This window comes from Syngnathus scovelli, chromosome 4 (genome assembly GCF_024217435.2).
Source record: "Syngnathus scovelli strain Florida chromosome 4, RoL_Ssco_1.2, whole genome shotgun sequence".
Taxonomy (NCBI): Eukaryota; Metazoa; Chordata; class Actinopteri; order Syngnathiformes; family Syngnathidae; genus Syngnathus; species Syngnathus scovelli.
In genome coordinates, this window is record NC_090850.1 from 16,735,492 (window position 1) to 16,752,458 (window position 16,967).

General features: G+C 41.4%; 3 protein-coding genes across 10 annotated transcripts in view; all 3 read right to left on the reverse strand.

Moving 5' to 3' along the window:
- Positions 1-393: 393 nt before the first annotated feature.
- Positions 394-5,025, reverse strand: ctsba (cathepsin Ba). Its single transcript, XM_049718029.1, has 11 exons — positions 4,873-5,025; positions 2,832-2,959; positions 2,665-2,750; positions 2,457-2,571; positions 2,235-2,350; positions 1,994-2,079; positions 1,766-1,912; positions 1,538-1,654; positions 1,308-1,436; positions 936-1,017; positions 394-852 (listed from the first exon to the last, which is right to left on the reverse strand). Exons 2-10 carry the CDS (start codon positions 2,952-2,954, stop codon positions 944-946), a joined length of 993 nt encoding a protein of 330 aa, XP_049573986.1. The 5' UTR covers positions 2,955-2,959; positions 4,873-5,025; the 3' UTR covers positions 394-852; positions 936-943.
- A 676-nt stretch (positions 5,026-5,701) lies between these two features.
- xkr5b (XK related 5b) lies at positions 5,702-12,777 on the reverse strand. 2 transcript variants are annotated; one of them, XM_049718574.1, is made up of 13 exons: positions 12,564-12,777; positions 11,729-11,818; positions 11,547-11,652; positions 11,204-11,370; positions 10,726-10,859; positions 10,559-10,637; positions 10,238-10,407; positions 9,873-9,984; positions 9,605-9,772; positions 9,313-9,506; positions 8,888-8,953; positions 8,524-8,704; positions 5,702-8,390 (listed from the first exon to the last, which is right to left on the reverse strand). In XM_049718574.1, exons 1-13 carry the CDS (start codon positions 12,670-12,672, stop codon positions 7,741-7,743), a joined length of 2,226 nt encoding a protein of 741 aa, XP_049574531.1. In that variant the 5' UTR covers positions 12,673-12,777; the 3' UTR covers positions 5,702-7,740. The 2 variants fall into 2 exon arrangements, with proteins under 2 accessions (XP_049574531.1, XP_049574530.1); XM_049718573.1 differs by having other exon boundaries at positions 8,870-8,953.
- A 704-nt stretch (positions 12,778-13,481) lies between these two features.
- The window catches only part of eva1a (eva-1 homolog A (C. elegans)), a 91,974-nt gene continuing 88,488 nt past the window's right edge, over positions 13,482-16,967 (reverse strand). For all 7 annotated transcript variants that reach the window (XM_049718731.2, XM_068650560.1, XM_068650564.1 and 4 more), the window contains 3 exons: positions 15,101-15,269; positions 14,318-14,680; positions 13,482-13,951 (listed from right to left, as the gene is read on the reverse strand). In XM_049718731.2, the coding sequence (XP_049574688.1) occupies positions 13,839-13,951; positions 14,318-14,680; positions 15,101-15,203 (579 nt within the window). In that variant the 5' untranslated portion in view covers positions 15,204-15,269 and the 3' untranslated portion in view covers positions 13,482-13,838. The remainder of the gene's footprint in view (positions 13,952-14,317; positions 14,681-15,100; positions 15,270-16,967) is intronic.

Genomic DNA, 16,967 nt, shown 5'->3' on the forward strand with positions numbered 1-16,967 from the left:
ACGAGCATAATAAAGTCACTAACAAGGTCGTTTGAGGTCTTATGGAATTCAGATACACTGAAATGTAGTACTGCACATTTAAGTCAATTATAAAGGTTCACAAAACTGCTTTGCAGACGAGTTTTGGACTAAGCACAATTGTTATTAATAATGAATGACTGGAGCTCTATTATCTATAAAAGGTTTGAAGTGCTCTATAACTATTCTCAAAACTAATTTTCTGTAACGCAATCAATGTTCACGTTTCAGAACACAGTTTTAATGGATAAAGGTGCTGTTATGAACAGGGTCAAATATTGAGCTAGTAGGATAAATAGAATTCAAAAGGAATAAATGACTGGATTAAAATATTACATTTGGACAAATAAATATGCATTGACCACAAACTCGGAATGAGAACCAAACAAAAAAATTTATTCAGAATTTAACAGTTGCATGCCAGCATTTTGTTCACTGCAGGGAGGTGATTAAAATTACAAACTTTTAAAATCTGTCCTTAATGATAGACAGAATGGCACAAAAAAAAAGTAAAATCACAATGCAGAAGCTGTATTGACAAGACATAGGATACATTCAAGATAGTTAAATTGGCCGATCAAATTTGTAGGCTGGCAAAGTCTGACATGAATAAAAACCTCTTTGACAGTCAAAAAAAAAAAAGAAAAGAAAACATTGTTTTCAGGCACATACAGTGATTGCAGACATTCGAAAAATCAACCTATAAATAAAAACCTTGCTATTAGTAAAAGTGAACTGCGGATAAAACTAGAATAACACAGGGACATTTCAGTGCAGGCAGGTGGAGTATGTCGCCCTCTAGCGAGCAAATGTCGAATGAACGAACACAAAGACCTGTACAGAGAAAGGAAGGCTCAACAGGCTTCAATTAAGAGTTCCAGGATTTTTAAAACTTACAATTCGCGATTCCATCTTACCTTTAAGTTTACTTGGGGACACCTGCCACAACCTCAGACTCAATGCCACAGTGATTTGATCCACGCAAGATTTTAAAGAACCCTAAAAAATTGAAGCAGACAAAAAAAACGCAGCTAACAATCAGTTTGTAGCCTTCATATGAATAAACGGGCAAATCCAAAGAACATCTGGTATGATGCAATGCAGTTCTGTGCCAAGCTGTCTGTTCAGCACTTTAATATTTTGATTTAGAAAGTGACGACAGAGCAACAACGATTTGTAAGGTCTGTTAATTCCTTTCAGTACTCGACTAGTTGTTCTATATAACACACTAACTTGAAATGAGTTTTTTAGGCCACAAATTGGCAGAATGAACTAAAGTAGACTCTCACCATTATCACCCCAGTCAGTGTTCCAGGAATTGGCACAGAGCCAGTAGGGAACGCCATCTTCCTCACCCCAGCCAAGGATCTTGATGGCGTGCCCACCCAGCATGGACCCAGACACATGCTGATACACACCTGCAGATAAGAATAAGAGGCAACATCTTAACTAGTACAGAATTGAATGACAAACATAAAAAGTGTGGAAAGAAATTATTTGTATATTATTACACACTTACCAGATTTGTATAGAACAAAGTCCGAATACACCGTGAAGGCTCCCTCAACTGGGCCGTTCTTGTATATTTCCATCTGAATCTGTTCTGGCTCTGACGAAACGCTGTAAGACGTTTTACCTGAATCACACAAGAAAATAACGCTGGTCAATACATTTCTAAATAATTTTTAAAAACATATTGGTTCTAAAGCCGCCCTCATTCAAGCTCTAGAAATCAAGTTTTTCTGACCATAATGCTTGTCCTGCGTGTAGCTGGGCGTGTAACCGGGTTCACACATGGATATGCACTTGGGTGTGTGTCCTTCCTCGCCAGTGCAGGGAGGTCGGCTACCGTTGACGTGGTGTTCGCAAGGCGCGATGCTGTAGGGCCGGCAACCTGCGTGCAGGGGAGATGTTGTGATTCCAAACTCACACGGTTAAGCGGTCCCTTGTGGTTTCTTTTACGTGCGTCACTCACCAATGTGGGAGTTAAACAGCCCACCAGAGACCAGTCCCTCACTGGTCCAGAATTCCCAGGCTGCTGACGGGTAGCCACCATTACATCTAAAAGGCGCCAGTTTTTGAAATTGGTGTCCAAATTCCATTGCCATTTTAATCAACTGTCACATTTGGACATAGTGTAAATCGTTCATGCCGACAGCAAGTCGCGCCTGCTTGGGGCACTGTTGAGCTAAATAAAAGAGTTGCGGTCATCTTACCCCATGCCACAACCATCGCAACAGGACAGCAGGTCCTCTGCCGAGATTTCCACGCTGACCTTGGCATTGCTGTGGATGCACACACGGTCGGATATGGCCTCCGCAGCACCAAATGCCTGGAAACACAGATGACCATCAGTGTTAGGAATGCATTCAAAGCAACAACAAAAAAAACAAACATTCTAAACCCAAATAACATTAAACACTGTTTTGGTTCCTCACCCAGCAAGACCCACAGGAGCCTTGGTCTCTGATCTCCTTCAGTGTGGGGCAGTCAGGCCACTGCACCCTGGAGTCAAAGTTCTTTGGCAACCACACATTGTCAGCATACTGAACCCTACATATGATGGCAAGTTTTAGTTGACTTTAAATGTAAGCACAATTTGCACTTTAGCAGAAAGAGCAGCTAATTTGCATGTCACACACTCACATGACAGGAAGCTTGGGTCCCTTGAGAAACGTTCCACAGAGTTTCTTCACATAACTGAAGTCGGCCTTCTGAAAGTTGAGAGCGGCCTGCAGCAGAGGAGCACGCGTAGGCAGACATGAGCAAAAGAAGCGTGGGAACCAGCATGGAAGCAAACAAAAAAACCTCACCCTCCAGGTAGTGTTGATCTTGTTGATGTGGTCAACCATCTCAGTGGACAACGGGTGGATGGGAGGTTTAGCCAAGCTTAGTGACAAGCTGGCAGCCAATAAGAGGAGGGACGCACGCCACATGTTGCCTGAAACGCCCAACAAAAGAACATTCAATTTGACTTATATTTAAAACAAACAACGCATGTGGTATAAAAGAACGTTGCTCGAAATAAAAAAGGTCACAAGTGACTAAACTGAGAAAATTCAGAGGGCAAACACATTGCATCAACACACAACAACAGTCTACTGCATTCAAGGAATTGGTTTTTATTTATAAAGCTTTGTGAAACACATTGTTCTTTTTAATGTCGTTTTTACCCTGCCTGAAAACTGACCCTGATGCAAAATTGTGCCCGCAATGCAGTTTGAAGAGCACTTCAGTTTGTAGCATGAAGGACAAGCAGCCATTAGAGATGGTGATGATGTGAAGCGAGCCCTGTGCTTTTGATTAAAAGGCTTCTCAAGATCCATTAAAGTCATTACAGGCACAGCGTTATCATGTAACAAGAGAACCATATCAAAACATTCTCGGAAAGGAGCAAATGACGCAGGTAGGAAAAAAAAAAGAAGTGTTGAGACATGGGTGGTTTCTGGAGAAGTGAAAATAGTGAACATGTTGTAAGTGGATCCATTCAATGTGACAACATGGGCGAGGCGAATTTATTCCTCATCACTGAAAGTGGAAAAAAGGGAAGTAACACAAAATTGTCCCGAAACCTATATCAATATATTTTCTTAGTCATTTGTTATCTCGACATGATCATCTGCCTTCATAAACAATAATAATTCTCTAAACGTCCTGAAATGCATTTGCATTAATTTCATAAAATGGTTTCCATCAAATGTTCAGCATAGAGTGGTGTAGAACGACACTCCTGTCATAATAAGAGAATTTGTGATATTTTGCTACAAAAATATTGAAACCTTGTTCTGGGTGTTTTCTGTTACACGTGTTTGACCGTCAAGGTTCCAATATTGTTACGAAACCATCAATAGTACAGTTGCGAAATGTTAATACTGCACCATAAGCAACGGTTCAAATGTGATGTGACGGAAGTGAACCACCCACGAGTGCACATTGACAATATAACACTGTAACCACTTCAAAGAATTTGCAAACGTACTCGGGACTTTACCGCCACATAGGTAGCATTTAAGTTACGTGCAGAATTGACTTCAGAAACCAAAGGTTTGTAGGGATTGCCATTACTTTACAGGCTCGGTGAGTCGTAACTGTCACCACACTGGTTTACAGACAGTGAGAAACACCATCCTGAGTCACGTCACTCTTAACTAGACTTTGCCTCCTTACATGTTCACTTCTTATCTGATTACTTCAGAATGGCTCTATCTGTTGATACTGTGCATTTGAATGAATACAATAAGTAGGACAGGAAATACACAGCCACTATTGTTTTTCATTGTTGTGGATCTGGGAAAGGGCCAGCAGACCAAACAGATAGAAAGACTATCAAAGGTTGTCATGGTTCTGTAGGTTTCATCTTGCCCTCACATGTCAGATACCAAACTACAATTGAGCTCATTCCTCATTGATGGGTACTTGTTTACTTCAGCAGTTATTCATCCCAGCAGACAACATCGGGAAAAAAAAGGACAATTTCGCATGTTGTCTGAATAGTTATTTTTGCACACTTCTAACGTTTAACATTTGGGTTTCCCCAACCTTTTGTGCACTCGTCTTGCAGCCCACTCATCCAGGATATGTCGTCTATTGCCAAATTACACCACATAATTTGCCGAGTCATTATATCTACTACATGCTAATAAAACACGAAACAATTACAGTAAACATACTCGCACAAGTATAAATAGCTTAGTGTTACTTCAAAATATGTATAAAAAAATAAAAGAAATTGATCGATTTGTCTAGTTTGTTGTTGTCTTGTTTATGAAGTGTGACTTGCTAGCGGCTAACTTTTCGCGTGATCGTGTCGTTTGTGCGGCTAAAGATCAAGTTGGTGATAAAGAGAACATTTACCTGCAGCTAGTTCTTTGGAGAAAAGATTGCTCAGATTGCCGGTTGACGGTGAGTGAATGAGTGAGTGAGTGAAATCAACTATGCGACAGTCAGCGGATGTATTTAAATGTGAAATCACGTGACTAGTCACATGCCGCTCATGTGATCGTCAGGCGGGGTCAGAGCATTCGTAAAGGTCAAAAAAATAAATAGTAAAAAAATAATTTTACAAAAGTTTACATAAAATATAGAAAAATAAAGGTTGCTGAGAAGTACAGAAAATAAAAATGTTTGAAAGATTTTTTTGCATTACATTGAACACATTTAGATGACAGAAAAACGAGACAAAATAAATGAATGCAAGAAAAAAATCGAATAATTTTCGACTACAATACAACAAAAATATCCACAAAACTAGATAAGAGAGTGGTAAAATCAAACAAGGCCGGAGGGTTATTTAATAATGAAATGCTCAGGAGGTCACATTTTGCCCATCCCTGTTCTGCACTGATGGGCATGCTCAACAAATAAACACACATATAACCCCAACAATGTTTTTGTCATTATGGGAAACAACAAATCAGTATTGAATAATATTTATAAAGTGTCACAAATGTCTTCTTTATTCCTAAGTGATTTTGAGCTACGTGATAATTTTTGAGTTTGTCTGACCACAAAGAATATGCTGATTGATATCTGCAGCTTTCTGTTCCTTCTAACACTGTCTGCAGACTTTAGAAATGATGAGTTATGAAAACTACCATCGCTCTGATTTTACCAAACAGGTTGCGCAAGAGCTATAGTGGCATTTCATCAGCCAAATTATATGAATAGCAGCACGCAGTACAACTTTTCATCAAGGTTAATGACTTTATTTTGTCACATCAATAGCACAGTTAGTGTCACCATCAACCACAGCAGCAGTGGGAAATCTCAGTGGAGATGGGTGTCTATTGATAACAGTAAAGGACAAAAACGTCCAAATAGTGTACCACATATGTCCACTCATCTCATATATGTAAAAAAAAAAAAAAAATCTAGACAAAAAAAGTGTAACTTCAAAGCAATGCATTTTAGGCTACTAGGAGGCAATGCAAAGACACACAAACAGTCATGTTTGCAGAAAAGCACCGATTCATGAAAATAATTCTGCAGTCTAAAGCGTGTATATTTTCTTTTAGTGCACAAAGATACATGTCATTAGCTGTTTTATTGCTATGGCGTTCACATCCAAGCATGTGTAATGTCGACTACAGTGTGTGCAGCAGGTGCATGAGCTCCTCATGCAGATATTCTTCATAGTTACGTATCACTTCTCTGGATTTGTTTGATTAACCTTTCAGTGTATGTACTCAAAAGAGAAGTTCACTTGTGACCTCTTTCAAATGACAGCAGAACAGAGCAGATTGTTCAAATAAAACATGATTGGCAGGACTCACATCTGTTCTGTGCTGCTAAATCTTCCTTATCACATGGTCCCAATGAAATGCAACAAGCTAGTTTTCAATGTCTTAGGTGGATCTGCAGTAGCTTGACAAAAAATAAAGAAAACATTTAAAGCACTGCTAAGTTAACTGCTGTTTTTATTTTATTTTTGTACTCATTTTACCGTGCGCTTGTTGATTTTTAGCTGACCCCCAAGCTCGGTTTATTATGTGTTGTTGATTGTTCTGAAAGGCTGATTCAAATAAAAAATATGCTAGTGTTAATATCAGTTAGATTTTGGAAGTGTTAACTGAATACATTATTAGTTTCTGCTTAAAAAGAGGTTCTGGGGAAAGACAAAAACAAGGAAGCAAAGCCCCAACTATTTTCTGTTCTCTGACAGGAGGTTCACTTTCCTCCACACAGAACAATGTTACAACTAAAACTGCTACTCTGGTGATTAAAAATATACTCTAATTATCAATTAGAATTTAAATATGAAATCTGCTAAATATCTTTTCCTAAATCAATAAAAACAAATTTGTCGGTATTGCTTTGTAAGAATTCACAAGAAGCCACGAGGTTTAGAAAAGAGGCTGCACCCTGTAAGACAGCATTTTATGTAAACTGATTTCTTACTTAGAGAAAACAAATCTCAAATGTCACCATAATGCAAATGAGTTTTTTTTTTTTTTTGGTAACCTGCTTGAAAGCGTAAATACGTTTTTATCAGCAGGGAGATCTTCCACTTGGTATTTTTGATGGGAAAAATAAACGTGTTGTTTTGTTTCAGTTCGTTTGAAGACTTGTAGGGAAATTTTGATTACGCCCACCAGTTAAAAGAAACTGTCTGCACATTTTCTGTGTACAAGTAATGAGCAGGGAGAAGGCATGCTTCAAATAGTGTTTTTTTCCATCACAAAATCCTGTGCAGTCACTTCATTAGGTACACCTCTACCATAGTGTTAAGCAGGGGTCGGCAAACATTTGTGTAAAATTATTTCATACAATTTTGAATTGTATTATTTATAATAAATCACCTTACCATTTATTTAATGACATGATTAAATAAAAACATTATGTACTCAATTTTAGGTGACAAGGGCTAAATTGATGCAACAAATATTACAGGGATTTTGATCATGTCAGTGGGGCAGATTTAACAACAAAGAGTTCCATGGGCCACAAACTATGTCTTTGGTGAATGTTCTTACTTTCTTCACTTGGTAAATTATTTAAAGATACTTTCTTTTAATAAGACAGGTGAGTTTGTTTACCTGCTAAACATGTTTTGACATTTCTGAGGAAGACTACAGGAAGTGGCTGAAACATGTTAAGCAGGTAAAAAAAACTAATAATAATATATAAATAATGTACAAATAAGGTTACCAAAATACTAGAATTTGTGAAACATCCATTGCAGGTGTACCTAATGGTCAGTGAATGCTGTTGATTTCATCTTTCTTACACCGCCCTCTCTCTACTGTCCACCAACTGGACCATTTGTTTTCTGGCGTGGGAGATGATCGGTGTGAGTGGCACAATCGGGGTGCTGGGTGTAGTAGCACTAGCAGGGGTTGCAGCACCTGGAGTGGACGCAGCAGGCGTGGAGGCGGTGGGTGTGGAGGCCGCGGGTGTAATGGAACCAGGGGTCCCACTCGGGGTCGCGCGTGGAGTCGTGCCGGGCGTAGCAGGGATGATAACAACTGGGGCCAGACTTGGACTCACTGTCCCAGCTCGAGATTCCGGACGCGAGGGAGATGGGACGAAACGAGCCTCCCTGATGCGGTAGGGGCTTCGGTAGGTGGAGATGGGGGACAGCTCAGACCCCCAGCCCAGGTAGCTTCCAGTGGAGGGAGAGGGTGCATCTACACTAAAATAGGAGGTAAGGTTAGGATCTAACGGCGTGGATGCTTTCTTCTCTGGGGAGTTGATCAGGAGAGGGGAGCGACGTTCGGGTGACCAGCCGGGGGTCTTGATATCCAGAGAAGCGGCTGAGGACGACTTCTCGGTCAAGGTGCCGGCATTACTGTCGATGTGGCGCAGGCTTCCCGGTGGGGGAGGTGATGAAAGGGTAGGTGAGCCATAAATCGCACTTTGAAACTCTTCCTCACCTGTCAAAAGGACACATACAACATATGTTGTTAGGAAATAGGAACAATTGATAATAAATTAAATAAATAGCTCCACTTGTGCTTCTGTTGACACAGCAGTCTGTGTTTTTAATCATGTTGTATAGCAACAAACCTCTATCCTCTGAGTGTGGAGCACTGAAATCCTCTGTGACCTCTTCAAGAATGGCCTCATGAACTGGGATGATCTCTGGAACCAGTTTGATATCGTGGATGGTTGTGGGAGGAGCTTTCCTCACAGGTCTGGCTATGACATTGGTAAGAGCTGGCTTTGGTGGCGGTGCCACCTCTCTCTCCTGGAGAGGGCACACAGAGCAAACCTCAACATTATTATGCTGGATAATATTTTCATATTCTCTTGTATTGGACCTTTTTAGATAGGTGTACTCAATGAAGTAGCCACTGAGTGTTTAATATGTCTTTCAATGGGCAACTGCTGTTTCTGATAACTGAAGTATTACTTGTGGAACTGGGATCACCTGAGGTGGGGGTGGTTGAGGAGCTGGTTGTAGCTTCTGAGGAACCTGAGGTGGGACACGTGGAGCCTGATGGGGGGGAAAAAGAGGAACTACAATAGTAAACAATATAGTACAAAGTGAGCATTTGTTAGACGCTGAATATTAGGAAGTAGCTGAATTGGACAATTTTCAAAATGGGGCTAGGGTGAGGTTACATTGGGACTTTTATAGGCATTTTTTTTTACTGTTTTCATGATCATTTTTTTTTTCCTCAACACAAACATACGTTAAAATCGACTGCTGTTTTATTCCCCCTTATGCTCTTATTAATAACCCCGCCGATAAATGTCAATCAAATGTAAAACACACAGAAAAGGAAAATGAATAGGTGTAATTAAGGCGTAAATTTGACTGGAATACTCAAGCCAGCCAAGACATTAACAAACCTGCGGTACACGACGAGGTTCATTGCCATAGTGAATCTCTTCACACAGACCCATGAGTCCAGCCAGACCGCCTTCTCCGTAGAGCGACCAGATCTTGGGCACGTCCCCTGTCTTCAAAGCCAATCGAATCAGCAGCCAGTGATGATGCCTCCAGCCCTCCCACTGGAGCGGGAGCTCCATAAGGGTTCCGCCTCCTGATTTGAGTCACAACCCCAGGCATAATGATGAACAGCTTACTCGCCATGACGAGTCATGTGTATGACTGATTGGTTAATTGAAAGACCAAACCGACCAGACAGTGTTGCATGGCGATGGAAAGTAGGAGTGACTTTCTCCTCCAACGAAAGTATGGATCCAGTCTCCATGCAGGCGCCGCTGATCCCCCGACGGCGAATGCTCTGGAAGATCTCAAAGGATTTGGGGTGGAGGAAGCGATAGTATAGCACCAACGAGATCACACCTACAGACGAAAAGATGAACGTAGATATAAAGCATGAGAAGCTTGCCGATAAAATATAAGAAGGAAATGAAACTACTGACAGGCACTTAGCAGGCCTCACCGATAAGGAAGCTGCAGAGGACTGCAGCTGGGATGGCCACTGTATCCCACGACACCATGCTGAACAACCAGGACGAGGCCAGCAGGAGGAAAATGTTCTCTAAAAACATTACCTGAAGTGGAGAATGCAAAAGAATTGGTCATGATTTGAACATCCCTTCATCCATCCATCCATCCATCCATCCATCCATCCATCCATCCATCCATCCATCCATCCTTTCAATAGTAATTTTCCTCATTAGCATATCAAAATCTGCCTTTATAAATAAATCAGTTAAAGTTTGATTGATACCATCACATATACATTCATAAAAATACACACACAAGCACATCCGTGCACACAAGCACACACACAGAGTCACATACCAGATAGAAGCCAGCCATTCGGAAGCGTGACGGGCCGTACTTCACGTTGAGGAAAAAGAATATATGAATGGCTCCAAGAATCAGATTGAAGAGTCTCCATCGACTAGTTGAACGGATGATGTCAGTCTGCTGAGAAACCATCCAAAATGTTGTCCCCAACCAGTGCACACCTGACACAATGAACAAACAACCATTTTGTGAATACTTGACTGAAAACATGATGTCAATCATGTCGTGTTTACAAAGCACAAGATATGATCAATAAAGGATATCTCATAGCTTGCTAGCCAGATACAGTGAATGCTCGCCTGATTAACTAACCTATAACGCCAAGAATCCACTGTTTGAAGACCCGTGTGAAAAGCATGAGTACGCCGAATCGAGACCCCAACATACTGACCTGCGCACACACAAACATACAAAGTCAAGTACACACCTGTAGTTGGCAAGGCACGTATTTTGTCAGGAAGGCACTAAAAAGTGTTTACCCTCCACAGGAGTCGACAAAAGATGGATGCAGGGGTCATTTGCAGGTGTCCTGGTCTGATGAGATGACATGCCCGGGCGTACAGGACCAACGCCCAGGCCAGAGATAACAAACACACGGCAAAACACACTGATGCTGAAAGACGACAGAGAAAGACAGGAATGAGGTGCCAGAAAATAAGCCATATATGGCGACATAATCAGATTATATTTAATTCATCTGAGAAACTGTTGAATTTTGGTGCTTATGTTTTGGTTAGCAATCAGGTTCAAATGTCCTACTTGTCTTTGCTTTGTTTTCTTGTTTTTATTTGCCATGTAGCACTTTGAGATTCCTCCGAATGTAAAGTGCGTTACAAATAAAATTTATTATTATTATTATTAATTGTGCTTTACGTGTGAATCTAGATTTATTTATTTATTTATGTTTGTTTGTTGTTAATATGAGAAAAGGGAGTAGCGTAACATTATCTTCCCGACCTGGAGATTTGATGCCTATATCAGTGCAGATGAGCACGTAGGTATGGAGCAGTGTTTCGGGTAGAGTGACCACCAAGGCCTCCAACAGGCGCAAGGCAGACACGTCGGCCTGCTGCATGATCTCGCCATACACGTCCATGTCTGAAAGATGCATGCACTCCCACAACCTGCCAAGGCCGCACACACAATACATACTGTGTAGCCATCATATGCAAGTAGGTACGTACAGTGGAAAAAGATAGCCTCTATGGTGCAATACCAGCTTTTTACCCGGTAAAAAACACTTTCCATAACCACTGCACATTTACTAAACACAATTAACTTAAATTAATGCACACCCCACCTTTTGAAAATACCCAAGTGCAGTACGTGAGTCCAGGTGAGAGACTTTCTGCGAATCTTTCCATCTGAGAGGTACCACAAGTAGCTGAGCCACTGTGGACCCCAACCTGGAATACACACAATATAAACTAATCAATCCAGACCAGCCTTATCTCTCTCTCTATCTCGCTCTATCTCGTTTACCTGGTAGCAAGAAGAGTGCGGTGAATCCTGCCAGATGGGCATAGCAGTAGTTGTGACCCACCCATAGATAGTACACAAAGCAGTAAATCACTGGGGGAGGAAAAAAAGGGAAAATAACATGATTATGCAATGGGCAGACAATGTGAATACGTTTGAGTCAGTTGAGTAGCTTTAGATCTAAAGATTACAGTACATGCTTACCAATGCGTCCCATGACTGTTTTGTGTGGCACTACTGATTGTTGATTACAGTAATTGTGAATTTCTTTGAACATTAACAATTGTCATAATAACATCAATAAAAATAATAGTCACAGTAAATCATCATATGACCTCTGCAATGCTCTTCATCTCAACTGAGAAGCTACACAACAGTTCAGCCTCCCTCCTTCCCCTCACACATGAAGTCCCAAACCTTCACCATACTGCCATCCTGGGGTACGCCCATCCCCTCCATCACCCTGCCCCAAAACAGTTCATGTAGGAATGTTGCATCATGCTCCTAGAGTCTGCATTTTTTATTGTCGAATAAATGACTTTTGGATGGTGCGGCATGGAGGGGGTTAAGGCATGTGGCATGAGTCTGCACTTTTGCTCTGATGGGATGCATGCAGGGTGTAGCAGCATGCACTGCTGCAGTCCGTGACGTCACACAGCAAGCACAACTTTCACTGATAGTTGCACCAATAATCCACACCATTTTTTGCAACAGTCAATCTGAAATTATGTCCCATAACTAGTCTAGATCATTTGTTTCAGCAGGTTAGTGCATGTGAGTGTTGCATGCATGTCCCGTGTGTGTGTGTGTGTGTGTGTGTGTCCCAGGTAGGACTCACGCGCTGCCCTCTCCGCGACAATAAGGACTGCAGTGAAGAAGAAGACACAAACTTGGCAGCAGGCCACACAAGAGCCTCCGTGGCTGGCAGGGCCTGAGTAGTCCCTCATGGCGGACTCCCACAGACACACACACTGTGCTCCGGAACAGCCAGACTAGACCTGGTTGCGGGTTGGCGGCCCGCAGTCTTTTTGGTCCTGGCAGAGAGAGATAGAGATGGGAGGGGGGGGGGCTGCTGATGCTGCAGAGCCCGTGCTCACTTGGGCTGCGCGCTCCCGACTCTGCCGTTAAAGAGACAACAGCCATGCAGCGGGGAAGAGCATACTTGACCCCTGGACTTGGTTTTGTTTTTTAAATCCATTTTATTTAAACTTTTTCATTCTATTTCATGTTTTCATACAAGGGAGACGTGAGGAATGCACAATGGTGTGAACTGAAGTTGGTTTATCGCAATTGAAGATATGGTATTACAAATTTTTGCCTCATGAGGGCGCAACATTACAAATTTTGTGTTCAATTTTTCCCCCTCAGAAATAGGATGCAAGCACGAGGAAAGGAGGGGAGGGTCTCATTTCAGCTTTTATAAAGACTTCCAAAGACCAACTAAATGTATGAAAATATATTGCTGCACCAATTAACTGAATCTTTGTAAGAGGTTCTGATACCAATATTGGATGTCAGGTGCACAGCACCTATTATAATGTTCCAGTGAGAAGGAGTGGGGGGAGAGTATGAAAATCCTAAGGGCCTCTTTATCTTTATTGACTGGGGGCCTAAAAAACATTTTCATTCAAGTGGTTGGGTGACTTGGGTCAAAAGTGATATTTCCACTGCCTTGGCCCCTGTCAGTGACAAAGACTGCATCATCAACAAATAGGTTAAACATCTCTGCTGAATCACGTGTACAAGCAATAGACTCTTCACGTATGCATTCACTTTATTTGAGGAATGCAACACATAAAACAGTAAAAGCACCAGAATCAAACCATCATGCCCATTGTTTGATTTATCAACTTTCAATGCATACAAAAGTTGGAATAAGGAACATGTGTATTCCATAAACTAACACATTCACATCCCTTATATGTATACAAAAGCACCATTTAAATTGTGTTTCAAACACAAACTTTATGTTAGTGAGCAAATGTGTGAACAGATCATGATGGTCACTTTGTCCATTTGTGGTCACACGTTCATGAGTCCTCCGTTGCTTTGTGTGTCTTTCTTTGAATTTCTCTTGCTTACGTACCTTTCATTCATCGTTCAGTGTGTTTTGTCAGTAATATCTGTTTAGGCTCTGAGTGACTGTGCTGATGTCTGGCTGTCCGTTCATCCAGATTTCTCTCAGGATCCTTTCTCGCTCCTCTAGCCGCTGGGCCTGGTCCAGTTCTAATATCACACACGCATGCGCGCACGCACGCACACACGCACGCACACGCACACACACACAATGAGCATCAATTCACATCAGCATCAACTTACTTCTGACTACTGCCACATGTTTCTACTTTTAAGAATTCAACCTTTGCTAAACAAGGAAAGGAGGGAGCCTAGCTAAATGCACACAATGCAAAAAGCCATGCATGAGCTAACAGTCTGTGTTGTTGTGTTACATTCCTGAACACAAATGGTGAGGCAACACATAATACATATAATATAATAATACTCATTGGCATGTATTCTTCATCCTCTGCGGAAAATAGCTAATATTACTGGAGCTTAATGCACATATTTTTGAACGTGTATGTAAAATACCCTCAGCTGATGTAAACATGCCGGCATGCAGCAAGGCCCTCTCAAAGCGTCTGCGTCTCCGTGATGACATGTCAGTCGTTTCATCCCAGTCCTCGGATTCGCTGTCCCCGGCCGGCCCGGTGACCTCTGAGGGGACAACAGCCATGTTGTCCGGGTTGGCGTCGACGTGCTGCTGGTGGTGCTGACAGACGTGATGGTGACGCTTGTGGCGATGATGATGGTGATGTCGATGGCGAGGGTGTTTACTGTTGCCATAGTGACAGTCGGTGCGACAATGTATCTGGAAGACCACGGCACAGAGCGTGACAAGAAGACCGACAGACACTCCACCCAGAAACACCAGAGCCGTCCTCTCCGGTTGGTCTGACAGAGAAAGATCAAACAGACAAAACAGCTTTCAACGCATTTTCCAATTGGCACAAAGGGCTCTATTAGATATGTGAGAGGGAGGGCTGCGCCACTGTGAGTAGTCAGAGTTGACTTCAGTCACGGCAAATCAAAGCGACCCGTTTCATTCCCTTTAAATGTATCCCACTAGATTCTCGACATTGTGACAGCACATCAGCGCCCTCATCCCTGAATACACACATTGTGCATCAGAATGTTTTTTATATATAATTATGTTGCTTGAAGCCACTAAAAATACACAACATTATACACAATGAACAAGCCTTTATTTTTTTGGGGTCACATTGAAAAAGAGAGCAAAGAGATACTTAGTATATAGTCACAGAAGATGCGGGGTATATTGAGACTTGGGCATAATCCGTACATGTAACGTACCTGTGATGAAGGTGTAAGCTGCTAGTATGTTGCTAAGCAATGCCATCTCCTTGGAGACCACCATCACATCCGCGCTGGTGCTCTCTGTGGTCTGTGTAGTCATCACTTCACAGGGAGTTGATCTTATTGGAATCTTCTTCAGTCCTCATCGGAGTTCTTGTACTCATCTCTTCATAACAGGAAGAAATGACAGAAGACAAAGAGAGAATGGTTTCAAAGCATTTTAGAAGCACAAATTTACTGGACACAACATTAGGTACATTGATCTAGTTTACGTGAAGCTGATGACTGTAATATCACAAAGAATCAGAGGTGATTTTATTGCTCACACCTATCAAATGACAATACATCATATTGACTGACCTAAAGTTAATGTGCAGCTGAGAATGAAGAAATAAAGAATCCGTGAGGAATTTAAACTGCTTAAGACAGCATTATTGTATCAAAGTTTATGTTGTGCTCCTAAGTAGAAAAATGATGAAACACTCAAAGACCCAATTGATTTGATTTCAAAGGGAGATCTCTAATTAAAAAAAATTCTTTATTGAGTGAATGGGTCTCATTTATCTTGAAATTAAACAAAAGGGGGCAATAAAACCACAATTGCGAGCAGAGAGTCATAATGTGAGAGTGAATGAGATTCTGTGTCATAAGTATGGGAATCAAAAAGGATGTCCCAAACATCATACGTTTGTGTGTGTGTGTGTGTGTGTGAGAGAGAGAAAAAAAACTATTCATATTGTACAGTACTCCTTATTTGCCACTTTATTGTGTCAATCCAACCAGTGGATACCCATTCACCCAATCTTATTCCAATTTTGGCCAAATTATGAATCATCTGAGCCTGAACTGTATTACATGTGCAACCATGGGGCAAGTAATATGCACGTTTCCGACATTCATTAGCACTTCAGGCACATTTTTCTGTGTTACAAGAATGACACGTCTGCCTGGTGTCGCAGCCATGCACACACACTCATACACACACCACTGGGACTCAAGACGACACAAACATGGACGGCGTCCTCAGAGCGATGTCAAATTATTTGGCTGTCGAGGTGGTTTTGGGATGTTGAGTGTGAGTGCTGCAGGACGTGGATGCCCTTCTTTGCCTGCCCCCTCCCCCCTCAGAGACATTTGACCATTTATGTTGGTGCTTGTTGGAGCAAAAATCAAGGCCACCCTGCTAACAGAAAAGGATTTGGAGGCTGAATCCTTTTTGTATTGAAGATTGGAATACACTCATACAATCCCCCCAAAAAACATTAGCGGCAAAATAAATTGCATCATTCCAGTTACGTATTTAGATGATTGTGAGGCACAAGGCCAGCAGACAGCTCATTAATAGATAGCAACAGAACTTGTTGACAAAGCCTCGACCATTCCGCTGACTGGACTTCTCATTAGGTACGGCAGTTGCACAATGAATCATTTTAAAAATGTATTCTGATAGTTACCCTTAAGCAAAAAAGAAAAGCAATGTAATTTCATTACTTTTAATTACTTCTTGATTACAATGCCAAATATTCTAAAAGAAGAAGAAAAAAAATATCAATACCATGTATGTATATATCTCTGGATTTGGTCATTTTTGAAAAATTGTCATTTTTCAGGAGACCCAGAATACTCCATATTTTTTCAACGATTAACATTGCATCATCAAAGAGAGCAAGCTTTTCTCAATATTTCTAATTGGTTCATAATTCATAAAAGTAACACCCCTGCCCGACAGTATATAAGTAGATCCAGGGGAAATATATGGAATTTACCAATTTGTGAGGTTGCGACACGACACCAGCGAGATACAGTATTTGATTGTTGTTTTCTGTCTTACGAATATTTCATACACATGGTTTTGAAATGCAAG

Excerpts from the sequence above, each read along its gene's own strand:
- ctsba (XM_049718029.1), bottom strand. The coding sequence starts at position 2,954 with ATGTGGCGTGCGTCCCTCCTCTTATTGGCTGCCAGCTTGTCACTAAGC. Across the intron at positions 2,572-2,664 it reads GGACCCAAGCTTCCTGTCAT|GGTTCAGTATGCTGACAATG; the intron begins GTGAGTGTGTGA and ends CATCATATGTAG. Across the intron at positions 2,351-2,456 it reads GCTCCTGTGGGTCTTGCTGG|GCATTTGGTGCTGCGGAGGC; the intron begins GTGAGGAACCAA and ends CTGTGTTTCCAG.
- xkr5b (XM_049718573.1), bottom strand. The coding sequence starts at position 12,672 with ATGAGGGACTACTCAGGCCCTGCCAGCCACGGAGGCTCTTGTGTGGCC. Across the intron at positions 10,860-11,203 it reads TATAGGCATCAAATCTCCAG|CATCAGTGTGTTTTGCCGTG; the intron begins GTCGGGAAGATA and ends GTCGTCTTTCAG. Across the intron at positions 9,985-10,237 it reads GAATGGCTGGCTTCTATCTG|GTAATGTTTTTAGAGAACAT; the intron begins GTATGTGACTCT and ends TCTCCACTTCAG.